The following is a 22,515-nucleotide window of genomic DNA, read 5'->3' as shown; positions in this document are numbered from 1 at the left end:
AATGGTTCTACAGAATAATTCCACATGACAACTTCTTTCTACCATCAGAATCTACTTACATTAAAAAGAAAAGTAAGATAAAAACAAGCCCTGAGAAGTGATAGTTGCCAAGATATCAGGGGACAGCTGAGTGTTGAAGCATCAAAACTGGAGTGCCTAACACACTGAATAAGTATATTATTTTTCTCAGAGCAGTTATAAAACTCTCTTTTCTGTGACTGCTCTCTATAAAACAGTTTTGAGGTTGGTTTCGTGGCACAGCAGTAAAGCACTACTCAAGGGAGGCCAGATTCCACATGGCGACTGTGGTTCGAATTCCTGGTTCAGTGAACCTGAAACACTCCAGGCACAGGTGCAAGTGCCCAAGATCCTGCTGGACAACTGGAGGAAGGAGGACTGCAGCATGACCAGACCCTGTGCTGGGTGTGCATCTCTCTCTCTCACTCGCTCTCTCTTTCTTTATTGCATGCACATGCGTGTGCTCTATTGTAAATAAGGTAAAAAAAAATTAAAAGTAGTTCTGTAATAATAATAGTTTATCATATAAAGAATCAGTAAGTTAGATACTCATTTTAACCTTGCAAATACAACATCTAAAGTTAGCTATTTCACCAGTTTTGCTGTTCAGCTCCTAAATTTGAAGAAGTGTTAGGATTACATGGCCCTTTGATCAAAAAAACAACAAAAACAGAATGGAATTGTGGCAAGGTCTCTAAACATAAGAAATCTTCAGTAAGCATAAACTCCACTGAAACAACGTATTATGTTGAAAACAGCATGGAGGAGCAGTAGAAGAGGCCTCAAACTTTTGGAGGATGCCAAGAAAGTGTCGGACAGTCTTGGGTAAGTGATTCAATCTTCCTGGGCCTCCGTGTATCCATTTGCCTTGTCTGCCAGGTTGCTGAAAGGATGAAGTGGGATTAATAAAATATATACAATGCCTAACACAACGTTTGCACTAAGGAACCCAAAAAGTGGCAAACTGAGGAGATAAGGAGGTAAGGAGATAAGAATTATCTACATAAAAGGATAACACAGCTAAGAATCGAGGCTACGGACTGCTTGCTCCATGTAACGAGGTATAAAGAACGAAGGGAGATCTAAGAAGGTTTCCTAGAGCAAAGGACTGTGCACTACATTTGGAAAAATTTATTAGACATACCAGGCAGCCAGCAGGTAGCATGGAGGTTAAGGCAGCTAGATCCCACATGATTAACGGGGCGGTTTGGGCAAATCCACATGCACCCAAAATCCCGAGAATGGAGAAGGGACTGCAGTGTGGCCATCCCTCCTAGGGTGTGATTTTTCACTTTCCCTCTCTCCGTTTCTCTCTGGCAAGTGCATATGCCCTATAACAAACATCAAAACAAAACAAAAACAAACAAACAAAACACATGCCAGGCAATAGTCCTCCTCTCCCTACATGCTGCTACCCTGGTATGACCTGCTTCTTGTACAGCCTGATATCCCCCTCTCCCGCCCCCTCCCCCGTTTGTTCTTTGTTCCTTTAACAACTATCACGTGCCAGGAACAGGCTAAACATGTAACAGGGACTAAGATAAACCGGAGCCCTGGCCCTACCCTGTTTACCATCTACTGAGGATACAAAGTAATGAAACAGGGAATAACATCACCATGCAAAGTTTCATAACAGCAGATAACAAGAGCTTCCTTCCTCTTCTTACCAACATCAACACCAAAATAAAGCAATGGCTGAGTGTGCCGAGCCCAAGGTTCATATTGAGTGAGGGGAAGGCAGGAGGCCCCTGTAGCCTAAATTCCCTCGTTTAAACCCACTCTGAGAGTCCTACTGACTGCACCCTTTCTTTGAGCCAGTTACTCATAAAGCAGAGCTGTTTGTTTTGTGCAGAGCTCCCGCTGGAACTGACAGACAGAAGAATGACTGACAGGACAATGCAAGCCTCACTAACAGTAGGTTCTCAAGAAAGACCTGCCACTAGTGACATTTTATTTTGAATGATTGTCCAGTATTCTTTTCCTAGATTACTGTATTATTAAATCCTGCATCTAATTCACTGTCAAAATCCCAACTGTAAAGTCTATTACACAGCATGGTCCATGATTCCTAAGGATACTGTGTGGGAAAATTCTCGATGGTTAGTATTGTGTGTGTGTATGTGTGTGTGTCTCCGCGTGTACTGTTATTTTTACAAAGAATCTTGCTACATCACAATCCTCCTACCCTAGTCTCCCAACTAGCTGAAACTATAGGCATCTGCCATGCTACCAGCTTTTATTTATTTATTTATTTAGGAGCAATTTTTGCTATAGGGCATATGTGCTCACCAGAGAGACAGAGAGAGACAGAAAGAGAGAAAGTGAGAAATTACCCTCAAGGGTGAATGGCCATGCCCCAATTCCTTCTCCTCCACTCTCCTCTTGGAATTTTGGGCATGCACGCTCACGCACCCGGAGTGAGTTTCAAGCTGCTGGGTCCAGGACATGAACCAAGGACAGCCATGTAGGAGTCCCACACCTTATTAACTATTATGCTACTTGCTGGTCCCTATGCCACCAGCTTTTTAAGGTGGTCTGGGAACTGACTCAGGCCTCCCACATGGCCTTAGCCTGCTACAGGGCAGTGGCATCTGGCATGACTTTGACAGCTGGTTTTTGTTTTTCCCCTTCTTTTTCAGGATTATTTGTATTTTATACATATTTTCATAATCATATAATTACAACTGATTTTATTACTAAAAATACTGGAAAGCCTATCAACTGACTAGACGAATGAGAAAAATATCAGACAATTCAGCTGAGGGATATTCTACAAAATACTTGACCAGTGATCCTCCCAACTGTCAAGGTTGTCAACAAGAAAAGTTGGAGGAAATAGACAGATAAGACGAACTTAGATATGATGGCTAATGTAACATGGTGTATATCGTGTGCAGATGCTGAAATAGATGTCCAAACACAGTATAAACTTTGTTTGGCATATTAATATTGGTACTTCATTGAGTATGGGGTGTACGGGGACTCGGTCCTCAACAATGTCTCTGTAACTCTAAAACAGTTCACTACAAGTTTTTGTTAAATATTAAAAAATAGCATCCGACCCAACAGGGATGGTTTATTGAAATTCCTAACTAATTTTGTAAAAATAAGAACAGATCACTTAAAAAATAAAAATGAAATAATTTGTTACCACATCAGACTTCAGAATGTTTATAACACCACTGCAAAAAATCAGTATCTAGAACCTTAATAGAAATTAGACAACAAAACCAAAGACAATAGTCCTTTTTATTTAAACAAGGAATGTGTTCCAAAAAAATTCTGCCAAATTGTAATTAAGTCTAATCAAAATACAAGAATCCTCCACAAGATCAACAAACTTGTGTTTTTCCAGAGTCTTTTCCCCAGGGATTTAGCTGACAAGATGCTCTTTGAAAATATCAGTCTAAACCTCCTCCAGAAATTTTTGAACTGATGCCACAGTTCAAGCTTGATCCTGAAAACTGGGAAAGGCAAGTTGTGTCAAATTCTAGACCCTGAGAGACGTTTTGTGCAAAGAACACTGAGATACAGGTAGCAGAACCTAAGTGAGAGTTCCTCTTCAGAAGCTCAACAGCAATTATTCTACTCAATACCCTTTTTGGCATTTAAGATTTACCATCTAGGGCCAGCATTTGGGTTGGTGGTTAAGGTGCTGGCCGATGGTGATTCAAGTCCTGGACCTGGTGGTTTGAAAAATCCCGCTGGGTACATGTGTGTGCATGCTCAAAGTTCCAGGAGGAAAATGGAGGAGAGGGGATTGTGAAGTGGCCATGCCCCTCAGAGGTGATTTCTCACTTTCCCTCTCACTATCTCTCTCTCACTCCAGCAAGATTATATGTCCAGTGTGGGGGGGGAGGGGGACACTTCGAAACCAAAGATTTACCATCTTGTGGGATGACACTGTGGCCTAGAGGTTAAGAACTCTGGATCCATGTGGTTGACCAAGCAATTTGAATCTTGGCCCCAGCAGCTTGAAAAACACGTCAGTCACAAGTGCATGCCCCAAATCCCGGAAGGATAGAGAAAAGGAGGAGAAGGGATTGTGGTATGACCATAACCCACTGAACCACACCCCACATCCCACACCCCACTCCCTCTTCCTCTCTCTACATCTCTCCTTGGCGAGCATAATAGAGATCTGACAAACTAAAAAAAAAAAAAAAAAAAAAATTATTACCTCTGTGATCTGTTACTGTACACACACACACACACACGCACACTAAGTTACATGAAGGCCAAGAAATACCTTTCGACTTCTTTCACTCAAAGTGCCTCATATGTGATATTCAAATGGTGAACTGCCAGCAAATTAAAATGAAATAACCAGTTTAACCACAGATATTTTTAAATTGAGGTGAAACTCACAATACATACAATTAATCATTTGAAAATGTACAATTTGGTGACATCCGTGCATTCCCAATGTCGTGCAACCTCCACGTAATCATAGACTCTTACCTTAGAGATCTCTAAATTCAACTCTCTCTCCCTTCCCCTCTCTCCAGTAGCTAATAAATACCAATTCCCTTCCTCCATTAACAAATGCTGGTGTTCTCTTGCATGGTTCTGTGCTTAATCTGCAGCGGTGACCAGGCAGGTGGACACTGCCCAGGCACGGGGAGGGCACCCTCTCCTCTGAAGAGACACTTCCACGGCTGCACACTGCTAAAACGTACCTTCTTCCCTTGAGTCAAATCACCCACTTACATAGTAGATGGCACTGTTGCTCATTCATCTAAGCATCTGTCCCTGCTTTTATCCCCTCTTTCTTACGCAGCTGCCAATTTTCCTACAGCACATGAATATGCAAAATACTTCCCATCTCGAAAAAAACCACTTATCTTGACCCCTCATTTTCCTCTAGTATTAGTTCCATTTCAGCCCCTCGGTATAGTAAAAATTCACAAGCAGCCTTTCCTTCTTGTTTTTATTTCTTCGCTCCCATTCTTCCCTTTACCCACACTCACCATACCACCAAAACTGCTCTCATCATTGCCTCCAAGTGAGCTCCGCGTTGCTAAACCCAGAATTCATTTTCAGCCCTCATCTTACTCCATCAGCAACATTTGATTCAGTTGGTCACTCCCATCAATTTACTTTGGCTTCTGGGATACCACATGGTCCTAGGTTTCCCTTAACCTCATTAGTTACCACCCCTTCCCCTCTGCTATAACCTCTTCCTCTTAGATGTTGGAGTCCTTGAGGGAAATCTGGGCAGTAGAAGTAATAGAGGCCATTCTTCCTCTAATCCAACTGCCTTCCTAAAACCTCCATCCTAATGACTAATACATGTCTCAAAGCTAACATCCCGATTTCCTCTTCTCTGCTGCTCCTTCTGGCCAGAAATCTCAAAGCATTTGTTTCCATACACACCACCATGATTCACCTAGTTACTCAAGCTAAAGAATTGGGAGGTATCCTTTTGTCCATTTTTTTCTCACATACCTACATCTAATTCATTAATGAGTCCAGTTAGCTCTACCTTCAAAATATTGGGTTGCCCGAAAAGTCATGACACATTTTTGCATAGAAATATGTCATGACTTTTCTGACAACACAGTATGTCAGGAAGCTGGCAGCTCCTCTTCACCTACCTCACCTACTATGGCCAGCCTGAGTCACTCTCACCTCAGCCTGAACTGACCTCCTTGTCAGTCTCCCTCAACCCATCTATTCTCTACGTCAGAGTTCTTTTCTTTAAATAAAACTCAGATTATATCCCCACCTTGCTCAAAACCCTCCAACAGCTTCCTATTGTGCTTGGGAAAAAAAAAAATTCTAAAACTCTACCCAATCTGGCCTCTGCCAACTTCACTCACTCTATTCACACTAGACTGACCTCATAGTTACCACAACAAACCAAGCTCACTTCCCACCTCAGGGCTTTCGTACCTGCGATCTCTTCCCTCTGGAATGTTCTTCCTCCAGATGTCCACACACAGTGTGGCTTTATCATTCTCAGTCTTTGCCCAAACACCTTCTCAGTGAGGACATCCCTGATCTAGAAGAGCTTATCCTGCCATCTTCAATGGCCTGTCTGCCATATTCCCTATCCCTCTTCCACTCCTTCCATTTTGCTTCATGTACTTGCCATTAGCAAAACATTTTTAATCAGCTCATTAATTTCTGAGTTTCCCTCTAGGATATAAACGCCATAAAGATAGAAACTTTTCCTTTCTTCTTCAGGATATAAGAAATGTTTGGTAAATAACACTCAGTAAATGAGGCTATCATATTCTACTCTCAGAAACAAAACATCTAGAGATGTTTGTCTCTTCCAAATTACATTCTTCAAGAAAGAAGCCAGGGAGGGAACCAGCAGTTAGCGTAATGGCTATGTCGCTGGACTCCCACGTAGTCGACCGTGGTTCGTGTCCTGGACCTGGTGGCTTAAAACTCACGCTGGGCGCGTGGTGCGTGAGTCCCCAAGATCCCGAGAGGAGAATGGAGGAGAAGGGATTGCGGCGTGACCATCCCCCCTGGGGGGTGATTTCTCGCTTTCTGTCTCTATGTCTCTCTCTGTCTGTCTGGCGAGCGCACATGCCCTACAGTGAAAATCTCTCCAAAAAAAAAAAAAAAAGAAAGAAGCCAGGGACAGCTTCGCGGCCTGGTAGTTACAGCAGCCCAGTCACTCAGTTTGGGTCCTGGACCTCCCCCTGACAGTGGCTTGAAAAACATGCCAGGAGCATGTGCATGCATGCCCAAAATCCCAAAAGGAGGGACAATTGAAGGAGAAAGGATTGCAGCATGACCATTCCCACTGGGTGTTGGGGGGTGCTTTCTCCTTTCCCTCTCTGTCTCTCTCTAGCACAAAAAAGAAAAAAAGACAGGAAGAAAGAGGAAGGAAGGAAGGGGGAAGGAAAAGGAAGAGAAGGGAAGGGGAGGGAAGGGAAGGGAAGGAAAAGAAAAGAAAGGAAAGGACCCAAAATCTATAGAAAGTGGGTAGCATGGAGAAAACAAAGAAAATGGAGTCAGGAAACCTTGCCTCTGTCACAGTGCAACCTTGGGCGTCAGTCAGTTCTTCTATCCGGATCTCAGATTCCTGATTAATAAAATAGAGCTAGCAAAGAATAGCAGCAATCCCACAGGTTTCTTTTGCAGACTAAATGAGATAAAGCATGTAAAGGACTCACCTGGCAGACAGTACATGCTCAATAAACATGTCTTTTATTCTTATTACTCAGAAATTGTTTGCCAAATTAACTAAATAACTACTTAGAGACACACTATCCCCAAAGTCTTCTCTTCTCCAGGCTAAATGTCCTGTATTCTCAACTAGTCTTTATATGACTGCTTTAAAGCATTCATCATCCTGCCCATCTCCCCCCTTATTCTCTTCAAAGTAAACTGGGACTCAAATTAAACAGAATATTCCAAATATGATCTAATGAATACACAGTCCAAGAAGACTATAACTTCCCTTGATCTGGACAATATATTTTAATTAATGCAATACATGATCATCTTCGCTCCCTTTTTAATGCTGCTGAGTCAATATCTTGGCTTACACTAAGTTTTTCATAAATTTAAATCTCCAGATGTTCTCCCCATGAACTGTTTAAAGCCAGTTTTCCTCCAAGGTTCAATTCTGATTCTGTCAATTGAATCAAAGAATCTCAGAAACAGAAAAATCAGCGCTACTGTGGAAGAGCCCTTTTACCTCTATGGTATTAGTATGCTTCTTGCAGAATTTAAGAAATAAATGGAGCCTAAGAACAGTCAGGGATGCCAATTAAGGAAAAAAATCACCGTGTCTATCACTTTACACTTAACTCGTGTTCAAGGAAAAGAGAAGCAAAAGGACCGTGTGGTCATAGTGTCATAAAGATACTCCTGAATGGCAAACCCACAGGTGTTAGTGAATACCTCTGCCAAAGGGAGGCACGGAGGTGAAGAGGATATTCGGCACACCCTGGAGAGCTCTAGGAGAGTCTACTAGGAAAGTCTCCATTGTGCAGGTGCCATGGACTCTAAGACCTGCCTGGCCCATTTTCTGCTCAGGTGTACCACCAAAGAAACTACTGGGAGAGGGGAGGGTGCTATTAGGCAGCTCTAGTAAGAGAAATAATGTCACGAAGGAAGTCCTCCACATGAGAAGAAAAAGCATAACAGAAAGGCTTTGCGACCAGGCAGACCTGGACTCTCCATGGCTCACAAACTGATCTTTTGGGACCAAGATGTCTCCATTTCTTCAAACTTCAGTGTGCTTACCTGTAGAGTTAGAACAGTACCATGGCTATGGGGAATATTACAAAAACATGTACGCTGACTCACAGAGTAGAATTAATTATACCAGTAGCATGACCATTGTCAATATTACAAAAATGTATACACTAAATGTTTGGCTTTAAATGCTTTTTTATATTTTAGATACTCAAATATTACTTTCCTTACCCATCCCTGTGTAGGCCTTCTTTGGAAAAGAAATTCTGACTTATTCCTAGTACACAAATCCTTTAGAAATTATTAACTTCTCAATGAATGAAAGATCCTCTGCTTATTCTATCTGTCCTACTAGAATGTAAGTCCCCAAAGTAAGAATCTGGCTTTTTACGCTAATCCAGTGTTTCCAGTCCTAAATAATTGACTGTAGGAATAGGAGTATCATGACGTCCCATCTCAACGGAAAAACATATTGAGTCTTAGATCTCTTCAAAGGTGAAACATCATACTTTTAGAAAAAAGGCTATTTCAAGGGCCAGGTGACATCCCGATGAGCATAATATACTAATTCTTCTAAAATCTCTGATAAGTTCTCTTAATAAAACAGCATGTAAAAATCAAGTTAAGGGTGGGGTGGGTGTTTAATGGCAACTGGTTATTTTTATTGGCAGAGACATCGGGGTGAAATCACTGAAACTTGGAAGGCCTCCTCGGAACATGCCTGGCACCAGTGGGAATGCAGAAGTTACCGGGCAGCTATGAGGGGTGTGATGGTAAAGTCTTAATTCACAGTGACATCTTAAACAAAGCAGCCTCAGTGAAGCAGCCCTGTGAATGCAAGCCAGAACTGAAGGACGGCTGAGAAAGAGCACCTAGGGAGCGGAGGACGACTCATATACTTAACTCCCTCTAAGGGATACTCCTTCATTCTTGATGCTGATTTTCTTCTTCTCATTTTATTCTTCATTCACCATTTCAACAACATTTGAAAACTGATTTTTGCTTTTAAGCCAGGAGTTCTGAACACTGCGCTGGGGAGAACTCATTTGATTTCCCCAGTATGATCCCACTCTAATAACAATCAGTAAAACAGAGAAAAGTACCCAGCAGCACGAATAGCTTACAGAGGTCCTGTGAGATCTGTCAGTGAGTCCTGACTACTGGTTTGCTCATTCAGTCAACTGGAATTCATTTAACATACAATGCTTTGACACGACTTCTTCATTATCCAGCACTTTGTCCAAAATAAAATATTGATATTTTATATTAAAAATATACCATGACTGTAGCAGAACACAACTGAAGTTAGTATTAATCATCTCTGAAAAGGTGATTAAAGATCTACCATTTGTAAAATTCTTAGCCTACCAGTTGTTCAGTTATTATCCAACCAGACTATATTTCATCCATTTGTTTTCTCATTCATTCATTTAAGGAGTATTTACTGAGTACTTTCTTAAACGAAGGAGTATTTACTGAGGACAAAATCATAAACGAGAGAGGTAAGTTCCCTTAACTTATGTGGTTGATCTTCTTCATTTTCATTTCATTTTAAAAACAAAAAGTATCTCAAATCCTTTGCTTTACCTCACACACAAAAAGTATTACAACTTCAACATTAGAGAGCATCTTGTCCAAGAAGAATTCATAACTTAACAACATTTCTTTTTCTTTTTAAGAGAGATTTTTACTATAGTATGTGTGTGCTCAGCAGAGAGACAGAGAGAGAGAAAGCGAGAAATCACCTCCCAGTGGAGATGGCCATGCTGCAATCCCTTTTCCTCCATTCTCCTCTTGGGATCTTGGGCACTTACGCACACACGCCCGGTGTGAATTTTAAGTCGCCAGGTCCAGGACTTGAGCTGTGGTCCACTAAGTGGGAATCCAGTGATGCAACCATTACACCATCAGCTGGTCCCAACTTAACATTTCTAGCTAAAATGCCAGAGTGCCTTCTGAGTTTAATTAGAAAATATGTTGTAAATTATTGAAATGATTAAGACAAGTATAAAATAAAACTATATGCACTGTTTTAGCAATAATTTTAAAAATCTACAAGAAATAGGATTTTTTGGTTTCCTACCAAAAAACAAATTGCCAACAATAAACCAAGGAGCAAGAGGGGAAAAAATGGATAGCATCGAACGGGTTGGAAAAAGGCTCAGTACTACCAAACGCACCCAAACTGGACCACTTAATAGCTAAGTCCTAGCAAACTTCAAAGAACTGAAAAGTCTCCAAATTATTTCATCTAGTTCAGATGATGCTGATGCTGCGCGTTAGCACACATAGTGCCACGCTTGGGCCCTGTACTAAGCACTTTACAGTAATGGGTTTAATCTCCCCAATACCCCAACAAGGTAGATGCTATTGTTGTCATCATTTTACAGATTAGGGTCACAACTCAATTTATTCATGTATTCTTAAATTTGTTAGAGGACACACGTGTGTGCAAGAGAGAGAGAGAAGCACCCCTCTCCACAGGATTCAGTCACAAATAAAATACCAGAACTTTAAAAATTTTAAATTGTGTGGGACCAGCAGTTAGCGTAATGGCTATGTCACTGGACTCCCACGTAGTCGACCGCGGTTTGCGTCCCGGACCCAGTGGCTTAAACTCACGCCGGCGCGTGTGCGTGCGTGCCCAAGATCCCGAGAGGAGAATGGAGGAGAAGGGATTGCGGCGTGGCCATCCCCCCAGGGGGTGATTTCTTGCTTTCTGTCTCTCTGTCTCTGTCTGGCTGGCGAACGCACGCACCCTATAGCAAAAACCTCTCCAAAAAAAAGAAAATTTAAATTGTGTTTGAAAACTGTTCTACAATGTATTACACATCCATGCTTTCTTACAAAGGCCCTAGTAATCACAATTTCATATTTTACTGATGATCGGGCATCTATATGGCATAATGGGGAAAAAAGAACATGCACTAGAGCCTGAAAAACCTTTATTCAAACCTGCTTCGACAACTTATTTATCCTGCGGTCCCAGGCAACACATTTCACCTTTCTACGCCTCCATTTCCTCATGTGTTCAACAGAGAAAGCTAACGCAGCACACTCAGTAATTCTGGAGTTAGGAACTGCAATACAGAGATGTGTCTGGGCAAAAGACCGCTCACACCTGGGAGTGAGCCAGCCGTCCTTTTTTTTGGAGAGGTTTTTGCTATAGGGCGCGTACGCTCACCAGACAGACAGAGACAGAGAGACAGAAAGCCAGAAATCACCCCCCAGGGGGGATGGCCACGCCACAATCCCTTCTCCTCCATTCTCTTCTTGGGATCTTGAGCACATACGCACACGCGTCCGGCGTGAGTTTTAAGCCACCGGGTCTGGGACGTGAACCATGGTTGACCTACATGGGAGTCCAGCAACATAGCCATTGTGCTAACTGCTGGTCCCCCGAGCCAGCCATCCTTTTTAACTTATGCTTGCCTGTGCCTCTTTTCATGCAGTTGAGCTAACTCCCCCACTATCTCTGCACACATCTTTTACATGTTTAGGAATCTAAGCACAGTGGCTATAAAGGTAGGGTAGTAGCTAGTATGACTTAACAGCCAGCTACATTACAGAATCAGAGGGGATATTACAAACAGAGCAAAGGGTATATTACGAACAGCTTTCCCTTCCTGCCGTCAGTGGGGACTCCTCTTCTAAATTATTTTAAGTAAACATGCAGACACTGGGTAAGAACCTAGTCTCCACTATAAGAAAAGTATATAAATTTCAGTGCATAAACTTTGTCACATCTTCTGAGGCTTCCTAGCTGTAATCTGCATATTTGAAAATGGGAAAAAAAAAAAAAAAAAAAAAAACAATGCCCCGCTGCAATCTAAAAGAAACAACATTTATTGTCTGCTTAATATTGGGTCATCTGAGAAGTTTCCAATGGCATGAAGTTTCACAATGCATGATGTGCACTGCGACAGGACTAATAGAAAGATCAGTAAAACAAGGATTCTTGCCTTGAAAGAGCTCTCAGTTTGTGTGGCTGGGAGGGGAAGAAAGAATCAAACAATGAAGAACTTATAACACAGTTAAGTGTTCTGTAAGTGATAGTTATTATACAGGTAAGGGATGAGAAGACTTGAAATAAAGACAATAGTCCCTATGGGAATGTTTTGAACAATGTCTTTTGAATGTCAAATTAAGAAAAGTGAACTTTGGGGCTGGCAGGTGGCGTGGTGGTTAAGGAGCTGGACTCCCTCCCTCCCCTCAAAAATAAATAAATAAATAAATAAATAAATAAATAAATAAATAAATAAATAAAATAAAAGACAACTATTATTATTTTTTTTTGAGGGGGAGAGGGTTTTTGTTATAGGGTGCATGCGTTCGCCAGAAAGACAGAGAGAGACAGAAAGTGAGAAATCACGCCCCAGGGGGGATGGCCACCCTGCAATACCTTCTCCTCCATTCTCCTCTCGGGATCTTGGGCACGCACGCACATGCACTCAGCATTTGTTTAAGCCACCAGGTCCGGGACTGAAACTGTGGTTGACTACATGGGAGTCCAGCAATATGACCATTACGCCAACTGCTGGTCCCTAAAAGACAATTATTAATTACACGAAAGAAAAACTTCAAGTAAGGAGACTAGTTAGGGAGTCGGGAAAAAGAGGCAAGGGCCACCTTCGGGTACAGTGGTTAGCGCACTGCTCAAACCAGGCTGAAACAGGTTCAGTTCCTCGGTCAATCTGTACTTGCTGGGTGTGTGTGGGCACGTTTCTGGCTGGGCGGGAAAACTAGGGGAGGAGCACAGCATGAGACCCTGCTGAGAGTCTTCTCTCTGTCTCTCATTTTCACGAAAGAAATAGGTAAACTTTTCAAAATAAATAAATAAAAAATAAAGGTGAGAACAGAGAAGTATAGACCAATGAGACATCTCACCCAAGAATCAATAGGATATATAATCACATCGCCGACATCCAAAATGACTAAGCTTATCACTTGGGTGACTGGAATGGTGGTAATACCACTAGGCAAGGAAAAGGAAAGAAAGAGGACTATTAAGGCAGTGAGTGTGAGTGACTCGAGGTATGCTGGGGCTGAAGTTCCTTGAGGACGTGAAAGTATAAATACCAGATGATTACTAGAAAATCCCAACAGGATGAAGAAATGGAGGAGAAAGAACTGTGGCATGACCATGTTCCATTGGGGGAGTGTTTTCTCCCTCTCCCTCTCTTTCTGTTTATCTCTCTCTGGCAAATGCATATGCCCTCTGACAAATAAAATAAATAAATAAATAAAAAGTCATCTAATAAGCCTCTAACCTAGAGGATTAATAATAGAGTGTTTAGGCTAGCAGATGGTGTGGAGGTTGGGGTGCTAGATCCCATATGGCCGACTGCCCGGTTCTAGTGCTGGACCCAGCAGCTTGGAAATCACAATAGGCATATGTGCTTGCGTGCCCAAGACCCTGAGAGGAGAAGGGTAGAAAAGGGATCACAGTGTGGCCATGCCCCCTGGGGAGTAATTTTTCACATTTTCTCTCTCTGTCTCTCTCTCTGGTGAGCACATATGCCCTACAGCAAAAACTAAAGAGAGAGAGATTTTTAGAAGTCAAATTCTAAAAATAAAGATTATTTGTCATTTATAACACTCCTTTATATGCCACTGAAGTCTCTCACTTTTCTCATCAAAAAATTAAAAATGAAGTTTCAAATACCAATTAAAAGAACAACATTGACACCTTGTGGTGAACATCCCAAGTATCAGATATAACAATGAGTATGGCTGCTCCACGGTGCAGTCATTTCCTGTTCAAGAGAAGCTGGATCTGCACAGCGACCGGGGTTGTAACCCTCAGCCTGAGACGTACTGAGCACACGTGCGAGTGCCCAAGGGCCGACAGACTGGGGGACTGGAGAAAGGGGTCACTGCGAGATGAGACTGTGGAGATTCCGCTCTCCTTCCCTCTCTATCACTCTCACATGTACGCTCCTGTTCCTACTATCTATCTATCTATAAATTATATATACTTTTATATATTATTTAAATATTTATATTATGTTAAATATATAGATATTTAATATAATATAAATATTGGGTCACAGAAAAGTCATGACCACAATTTTGCAGAGAAAAATATGTCATGACTTTTCCAATGACCCAATATATACATATATAAAATCATGAGCAAAGTGACACCTGGTTAGACATCTGTGTATCTGAAACAAACCCTTAATCCAGAGATTGCCACGGGTTAAGAAATAAAAATTCATGGGACCAGCAGTTAGCGTAATGGCTATGTTGCTGGACTCCCATGTAGTCGACCGCGGTTCGCGTCCTGGACCTGGTGGCTTAAACTCATGCCGGGCACGTGTGCATGTGTGCATGTGCATCCTCCCCAGGGAGGATGGTCACACTGTAATCCCTTCTCCTCCAGTCTCCTCAGGATTTGGGGCACACATGCACATGCTCATAGCATGTCTTTCAAACCATGGATCAGCGACTGAACAACGGGTTTAGCCACGTGAGAGCCAGTGTCTTAACCACCATGCCATCCGCGGGCCCCCAGAACAGGTGTATATTTTCATGTGACTGCCTGCAGGCACTACGGTGGCTAAGTTGGAGAGGATGCTGAGCAATGGCACACTTACATTTCCCAGCAAGCACTTCACATATATCACGGCAGAAACTATGGAGAAAAAGGAGCATTTCATTCAGCAGGTGATGGGTACTCTTCACTCATGTCTGAGGGAACCATCACAGGAAGTTCCTTTTTACTCAGTAACTTTGACAAGTCCAAGTTAAAGTTGTGAGTTCCAGAGGAACTCCCAGGGTTCAGATAACTTGGTGGATGAACACACACTTGATCTAGTTCAGAAGAAGTGTACTCGTGATATTACCTACACACGAATTACACAATGGTGATGAGGAAACCATTAACGGGCAGCTCGAATTACTGACACACAAGGACTCTGGAAGGTACCCTAGAAATGAAACCTTCAGGAATCAAATCACTGTAAGATCAATGTTAAATAATGAAACTACTACCAAATTAGCCTGATGCATTTATGGAGGGCCCTGTGCTTCTCAGAAACTGTCCTCAATCATTAGGCCATATGCCCCTTACAGCCACTGGTACAGGACAGGGAGACAATGAAACGGATTGATAAAATGTGCCTGTCAGAAAACCTTCACACCAAACTCAGGTGGGCTCTTACTTGTTGTGTGCCCTCAAACAGATAAATATTTCTCCCTCTTGACCTCAGTTGCTGCCCCTAAGAAAAAGGCTATAATCCCTGTGTGAGCATAGAAAGCTTCCAAGATAACAGGATAATCAATGTGAAAATGCTTGTAACCAACACAATGTTGTAACGTCACTGCTTCCACCTTTTAGAAGAATCAGAGAGGTTAAAGAATTAAGATACTTCGGGGATAATTAAAGGCAAGGTCAGGTTAATCAAAGCATTCTCTATTATACCATGGGCAAGATCCAAGACTCTTCCTTCAGTCCCTTTTCCTGGATCATCATGAAGCTCTCAGTACTCCTAAGAACTATCTTCTTTTAGTTTCCTTTCTTATCTTTTTTAAAAACGTATTTATTTCATTTTATTTATCATCATTATTATTATTTTTCAATTTGTTTCAGGACACATGCACTCATCAGAGAGAGACAGAAAAAGGGAAAGCAAGAACGCCAATCACCAGGTCTGGGAATCCAACCATGGTCAGCCATGTGGGAGTGCACCACCCCAATCACCACGCCACCCACTGGCCCTCCTCTTTTAGTTTCTATGCTGCTACACTATCCCCAGTCCTTTACTTCTCTCTGCCTTAGCATTTTTTCTTTTAATTCTATTGGCTGCTCTTACAAGATCACACAAACTCATACTTAGAAAATATCTTTAAGATAATTATGTCTATAGGTCTATAACTCATGTTTTTGAGGGAAACAGAGGTCAGGGAATATTAGTGGCTTACTCACATTTCAAACTATTTCCAGACATTTCTCTTTTCAGTACTTAAAACTCAATGTGTCCCAAAGAATAGGCTCAAAAATTTGTATAATTCTGGGGAACCAGCAGTTAGCGTAATGGCTATGTCGCTGGACTCCCACGTAGTCGACTGCGGTTCGTGTCCCGGAGCCGGTGGCTTAAAACTCATGCTGGGCGTGTGTGCATGCGTGCCCAAGATCCCGAGAGGAGAATGGAGGAGAAGGGATTGCGGTGTGACCATCCCCCCTGGGGGGTGATTTCTCGCTTTCTGTCTCTATGTCTCTCTCTGTCTGGCGAGCACACGCGCCCTGTAGTGAAAAACCTCTCAAAAAAAAAGAAATTTGTATAATTTTGACCATACCACTTTCCATCTCCACCCTCTAATTACTAACTCCTGTTCTGTTCTGATATACACCCTGAGTAGTCAAACTCACAGATAAGAAAAAATGTCATCGAGTGTATGTGGTTATTTTAGTCAAAATCATGGACATTTAAAGAATAATTTATAGGACCAGCGGTTGGCATAATGGCTATGTCACTGGACTCCCAGGTAGTCGACCGCGGTTCGAGTCCTGGATCCGGTGGCTTAAACTCACACTGGGCACATGTGCATGCAGGCCCAAGATCCCGAGAGGAAAATGGAGGAGAAGGGATTGCGGCGTGGCCATCCACCCCCCGGGGGGGGGTGATTTTTCACTTTCTGTCTCTCTGTCTTTCTGGTGAGTGTATGCACCCTATAGCACAAAAGCTGCTCAAAGAAAAAAAGTAAAAAATTTTTAAAAGAGTAATTTATACAATCTATGTGACCAAACTGTATAGCATTTATAATGAGATTTAAGTTTCACAAGGGAAAGGCCAATTTTATGTTTATAAAATAACCATTTTTCCAATCATCCTTCTAGGCTCTTCCGCTAGTAGATATATAGAGGATCCATAATGGTCTGAAATTTATGATGTGTTATGAAAACATTAGGAAAACACTGCCAAAATCAAATTTCAATGAACAACCCTGTCTGGGTAGGGGGAACATAGATTGAGTGTCACTGTTAACTTTATTTGAATGGCATTTATTTTGGTATCCAGCCTCCTGGGAAAATGTCTTTGATAATCCACCACATTAAAAATGTAAAGCAAAATTTTCAAATGTTTCAAAATTAAGATGAGATATTATGAAAATATACAAGCCTCTGAGCACTGAACTCATACAAAGCCCCTTTGGCTTGCCAAATGTGATTCTTTTCAGATGAACAGCAGGTCAAAACTCTAAGCCATGTTTGGACAGTAAAGGGCTCTTCTAGTATTACTGTGCTTGTTAAGACTTTGGTAAGTCAACATTTTGCACCTGGGGTTGCTGCACTTTAGCGTGTAGAAGATCAGAAAATAGATTAAGTCCCTATTTTAAGATCCCTGGCTTCCAACCATTCTCTCCCACTGTCCAGGGAAAAGAGATGGTGTTCTAAAGTCTTCATCTCTTAGACAAACTTAAATTACTATAGCTACAAAATTTATGAAGCTTTCACTAAAAAATGCTAAGCCTGAATAACAGCTTCTAAAGCTCTCATACATTTCCTTACATAGAAATGTCACCAACTCAAAGTGAGGAAGATTTATTAGAAAGTCCAGGTAGACTCTACGTAGTTTCTTACCGTAGCAGAGAGAAGACATCATAAGAATTGCGAACACAGTTTTGATCAACCTGAAGAAGAATATTCTTCTGAGCATTTGAATACCCCTGAAAGACATTAATTAACAAATTAATCAAAACTAAGCAAAACAAAAATCTGTGCACAAATTAATCACATTAGTCTTTTTAAAATATGACTTTGAGGGCTAGCGGGTGGTGCAGTGGTTAAGGTGCAAGACTCTCATATGACTGACTGTAGTTTGAGACCCAGACCAAGTAGCTTGAAAAATAAAACTGGGGCATATGTTTATGCACCCAAAATCCAGGAGGAGAAAGGAGAAGCAGGGATTGTGGTGTGGTCATCCCCCCTGGGGGAGTTTGTGATGTCTCACTTTCCCTCTCACTGACTCTGGTGAGTGCATGTACCCTGTGACAAAAACAAACAAATAAACAAAAAAAGATTTATAAACACCTGAATAAATTTAGAGCCCTAGAGATTCCAAAAAGTATAGTTTCCATATAATTGAAACCTAACTTTTGAGGCAAGTGAATTTAAAAGAAAATTCTTCTCTTCAGGCCAGCAGTTGGCATGGAGGCTAAAGTGCTAGATTCCTTCATGACTGACCACATGGTTCAAGTCTTGGACCCAGTGGCTTGAAAAATCACACTGGGCACATGTGTGTGCATGCCCAAAGTACCAAGAGAAGAATGAGGAAAAATGATTGTGGGTGGCCATCCCCCCTGGAGGGTGATTTCTTACTTTCCAGAAAGTGATTTCTCACTTTCTAAAGAGCACACACATCTTATGGCAGAAATATAAAAATAATAATAATAATAACAATAATGACAGCAACAACAATCACCTTTAAAAAAAATTCTTCTCAGTTTCTCACAGAAACGATGTTTTACATTATAAATTGTGGTGAACTTCCCAGAGAAGCTCCAAAAGTGTTTTTAACATATTATGTGACCAAAGAAGAGTATTAACAATAGTATTTCAACTATGTCTAGTCTTTTATGGGGAAAAAGGCATTCCAAGTTTTAATTAGGAATACTCAAAAAAAAAAATATTTCCACTCAATAGTACAAAGGAAAGAAATAAATATAACACAATTCCATAAGAGGACAAAATTGATAAGAAAAGCAAAGTAAACAGCAATTAAGAAGAAAAGAATGTGGACCCAGAACATCAGAACTCCAGTTGAAGTCCATAATGCACTAACTCTATAACCTTAAGCAAGGGATAAGCTCTCTTAGTTTAACTGTGGTGTCTTCGACTGTAACATGGAAATAAAAGCAGTGTCTTAACTCACAAATTGTTTTGCAGGAATTAAAAGAATTATTTGTAAAATGAAAGGTGTGTAATAAAAACTACATATTTTCTATACTCCTAGTAGAAAGTGTTTTTAAAGTTATATAATCATACACATTAAACAAATATTAGGAGAATATTATGAACAACCTAAGATAAATAAATTTGATGGCTTAGATTAATTAGAAAAATTCCTTGAAAAAAATACAAATTACCAAAACTGACAAACTAAGAAACAACAACTAAATAGTCCTTCCCACCCTGCCTTTTTTACCTTTGCTAAAGGGCATGTGCACTTACAGGAGAGAGACAGAGAGAGGCGGGGGAAGTAAGAAAGCACCCCCTCGGGGGATAGCAAAACTCAATCCCTTCTCTTCCATTCTCCTCTTGGGATTTTGGGCATGCACAGACTGGTGTGTTTCTCAAGCCAGTGGGTCTAGGACTTAAATCATGCTGCTGGCTTTGTAGGATCCAACCATCTTTACCACATACTACCGGCTGGCCCTGAGTAGCCCTTTTTTTTTTGAGAGGTTTTTTGCTATAGGGCGCATGCACTTGCCAGACAGAGAGAGAGAGACATAGAGACAGAAGGCGAGAAATCACCCCCCAGGGGGGATGGTCACGCCGCAATCCCTTCTCCTCCATTCTCCTCTTGGGATTTTGGGCATGCACAGACTGGTGTGTTTCTCAAGCCAGTGGGTCTAGGACTTAAATCATGCTGCTGGCTTTGTAGGATCCAACCATCTTTACCACATACTACCGGCTGGCCCTGAGTAGCCCTTTTTAAAGAAATAATTCATTGAAATTCTGCCCACAAAAAATGTGGTCCACATCCAGATGGCTACACTGATGAATTTTATTAAACACTTAGGAAAGAACACTAACCGTATATAAATCTCTTCAGAAAACAGAGAAATAATAATTCTCAGTTCATAAGGCCAGCATTACTGATACCAACACTTGACAAATAACCCTCTCTCTTTCTTTCTCTCATACACGCACACAATTATAGACCAACATCCCTCATGAACAGAGACACACAAAAAGTCTTAGCAAAACATTATCAAATTGATCCACTAATGCATTAAAAGATAAATCAATAACATATCATTAACCATTTATCCTAAGAATGTCTGATGGGTTTAGTATCTAATCAATCAATCAGACAAATACATGAAACAATCATTATAAACATACACTGATGGGTATAGAATTATAAAAATGTAATCTGTATAATAACATAAAGGTGGGGGGACAAAACTATATAACTGCAACTTTTTTATAGTTTTAAAACTAAGTTGGTATTAATTTGAACTAGATTACTGTAAATTAAGATGTTAATTATAAATAGTCCCAAAAGCAACCACGAAGAAATTACTAAAAGATAAATAGTAAAAGAAATAAAGCTCAACCTCTTGGCAGAGTCAAGAGAGTACCAAAAGAGAGTGCTAGAAGCCATTTTGACCAATGATAGGTTTGAATTTCCAGCTCAGCCAACCTAAAACATGCCAGTGCACATATGTGTATACCCAAGATCCTGACAAGTTAAAGGGATATAGGAAGGGAATCATGGTATAACGAGATGCTATAGAGGGTGTTTCTCCATTCTACATGTGCTTGTGCACATGTATGTTATAATGAATTAAAAAACAAAAATCTAAAATTTAAAAAAAGAAAGGAAAAAAGAACAAATCAAAATGTTTAATGAGAAAATATTTACCTAACACAAAAGAAGGTAATTATGAAAAAATGAATAAAAATGATAGAAGACAAAGGATATAAGAAAACAAAAAGCAAATGGCACAAGCTTTTCTATATCTGTAATAACATTAAGTATAAATGTATTAAATATTTCAACTAAAAGGTAGAGATCAGCAGAATGGATTTTGGTTTTGAATTCACTAAATGCTGTCTACAAGAGCCCCACTCTAAAAACAAAAACATAAATAGGCTGAAAATTAAAGGATGTGGGGCCAGCGGGTGGTGTAGTGACTAAGATGCTAGACTCCCCACATGGGCAACCATGGTTCGAGCTCCAGGCCCTTTGGTTTGAAAATCAATCTGAGTGTGTGTACTTGTGTGTCCAAAACCCTGAGGGAAAAAAAAAAGGAGGAGAGATTGTAGCATAGCCAATCCTCCTAGAGGGTTGATTTCTCGCTTTCTCTCTGTCTCTCTGTCATCTCTCTCCAGTGAGCACATGTGCCCTACTGCAAGCTTAAAAGATAGAGAAAAAGAGAGAGAGACAGAGAGAGATGAGAAAAAAATCTACATATCATGGGGGAAGATGAGGGGAAGACAGAAACAGGAAGATAGTCCTATAAACTAGCTACAAAATCCATATAATAAAAGACACTGGAAATAGATGTAAGATTCTCAGGAGAAATGATTAATGATGTTCTACTTAACTTTTCTCATATTATGCAAAAAGCTGCCAAACATTTTTTTCTATTCAAAAATCATCCATATCCACTAGCATACAGCTAAAGGCAACACATCATAACAGGGAAAAAATATTCAACTGAAAGCCCATACGCTGAGTTTTCATTCACCCTGTTGCCATGTTTATCAGGAAAATTATTTAAGTCCTCTAGGCCCCAGTTTCTTTAACTGTAAATTGAGATGAAATTAAAACTAATAAAAGCAATTAAAAAAACAACACTACAAACAAGAATAACGTTCGTAAGCATTTACAATGTTAACACTGACACTCAAGTGCTAATATATTTCATACTCATGAAACCCAGTGAATAGGTACTATTATTATCCCCACTTTAAAGGTGAAGAAACTGAGACAGAGAGGATTAGGTAGAAGAGTCATGCAGTCTGGCCCCACAACCCATTTTCTTAAGAACCGTGCTACACTTGATGATCTCTAAGACCTTTTCCAATTCTAAAATTCTAGGCCCATGTACATTTAAGGCAACGTAAGGACGTTATTAAGCCCTTCTGCTTCAGCCGTCACTTAGCAATTAACATTCTTGAAATATGCCAAGAGCCTGGTTCTGAATGACATCTAACTTGGCCAGATGTGCAATCCCAACAGACCACTGATGAAGGATTCTAATGGAAAGAAACAGCTCATTTGTATCTGGTTATCTGTGTGAGATACTGCCAAGTGCCAAAGAGCCTGAAAGAGATTTACATGTCACTCAAACTTCTTCTGAAGCCAGACCTAGCAATTCTTTTTCAAGAAAGGGAACAGTCACCAGTCTGCGGGAGAACCTATTAAATCGGTCAGGGAAACAGATAATTTCTCCTATCAAATGAGCAGTAATAATGCTAGGCAAATCAGGTATATGTCTAGAGATGCATTCAACAAAGTTTTCCTGTGAGACAATAAATATCTTAGGCTTTGCTGGCTGCATGTCACCTCTGTCACATATTTTTGTTTTTCCTTTCAAATTCTTTAAAAATGTAAAAAAACATTCTTAGCTCACCAAAACAACAATACATGG

At 40.7% G+C, this 22,515-nt stretch overlaps 1 protein-coding gene across 1 annotated transcript in view; it reads right to left on the bottom strand.

The window, feature by feature from the left end:
- Positions 1–22,515, bottom strand: part of UVRAG (UV radiation resistance associated) — a 309,776-nt gene that overhangs the window by 223,170 nt on the left and 64,091 nt on the right. The window contains exon 6 of the mRNA XM_006141150.3: positions 17,771–17,856. Within this exon, the coding sequence (XP_006141212.1) occupies positions 17,771–17,856 (86 nt within the window). The remainder of the gene's footprint in view (positions 1–17,770; positions 17,857–22,515) is intronic.

Source organism: Tupaia chinensis, unplaced genomic scaffold (genome assembly GCF_000334495.1).
Source record: "Tupaia chinensis unplaced genomic scaffold, TupChi_1.0 Scaffold000047_1, whole genome shotgun sequence".
In the NCBI taxonomy this organism is placed as follows: Eukaryota; Metazoa; Chordata; class Mammalia; order Scandentia; family Tupaiidae; genus Tupaia; species Tupaia belangeri.
This window is presented reverse-complemented; position numbering and strand designations above follow the sequence as displayed.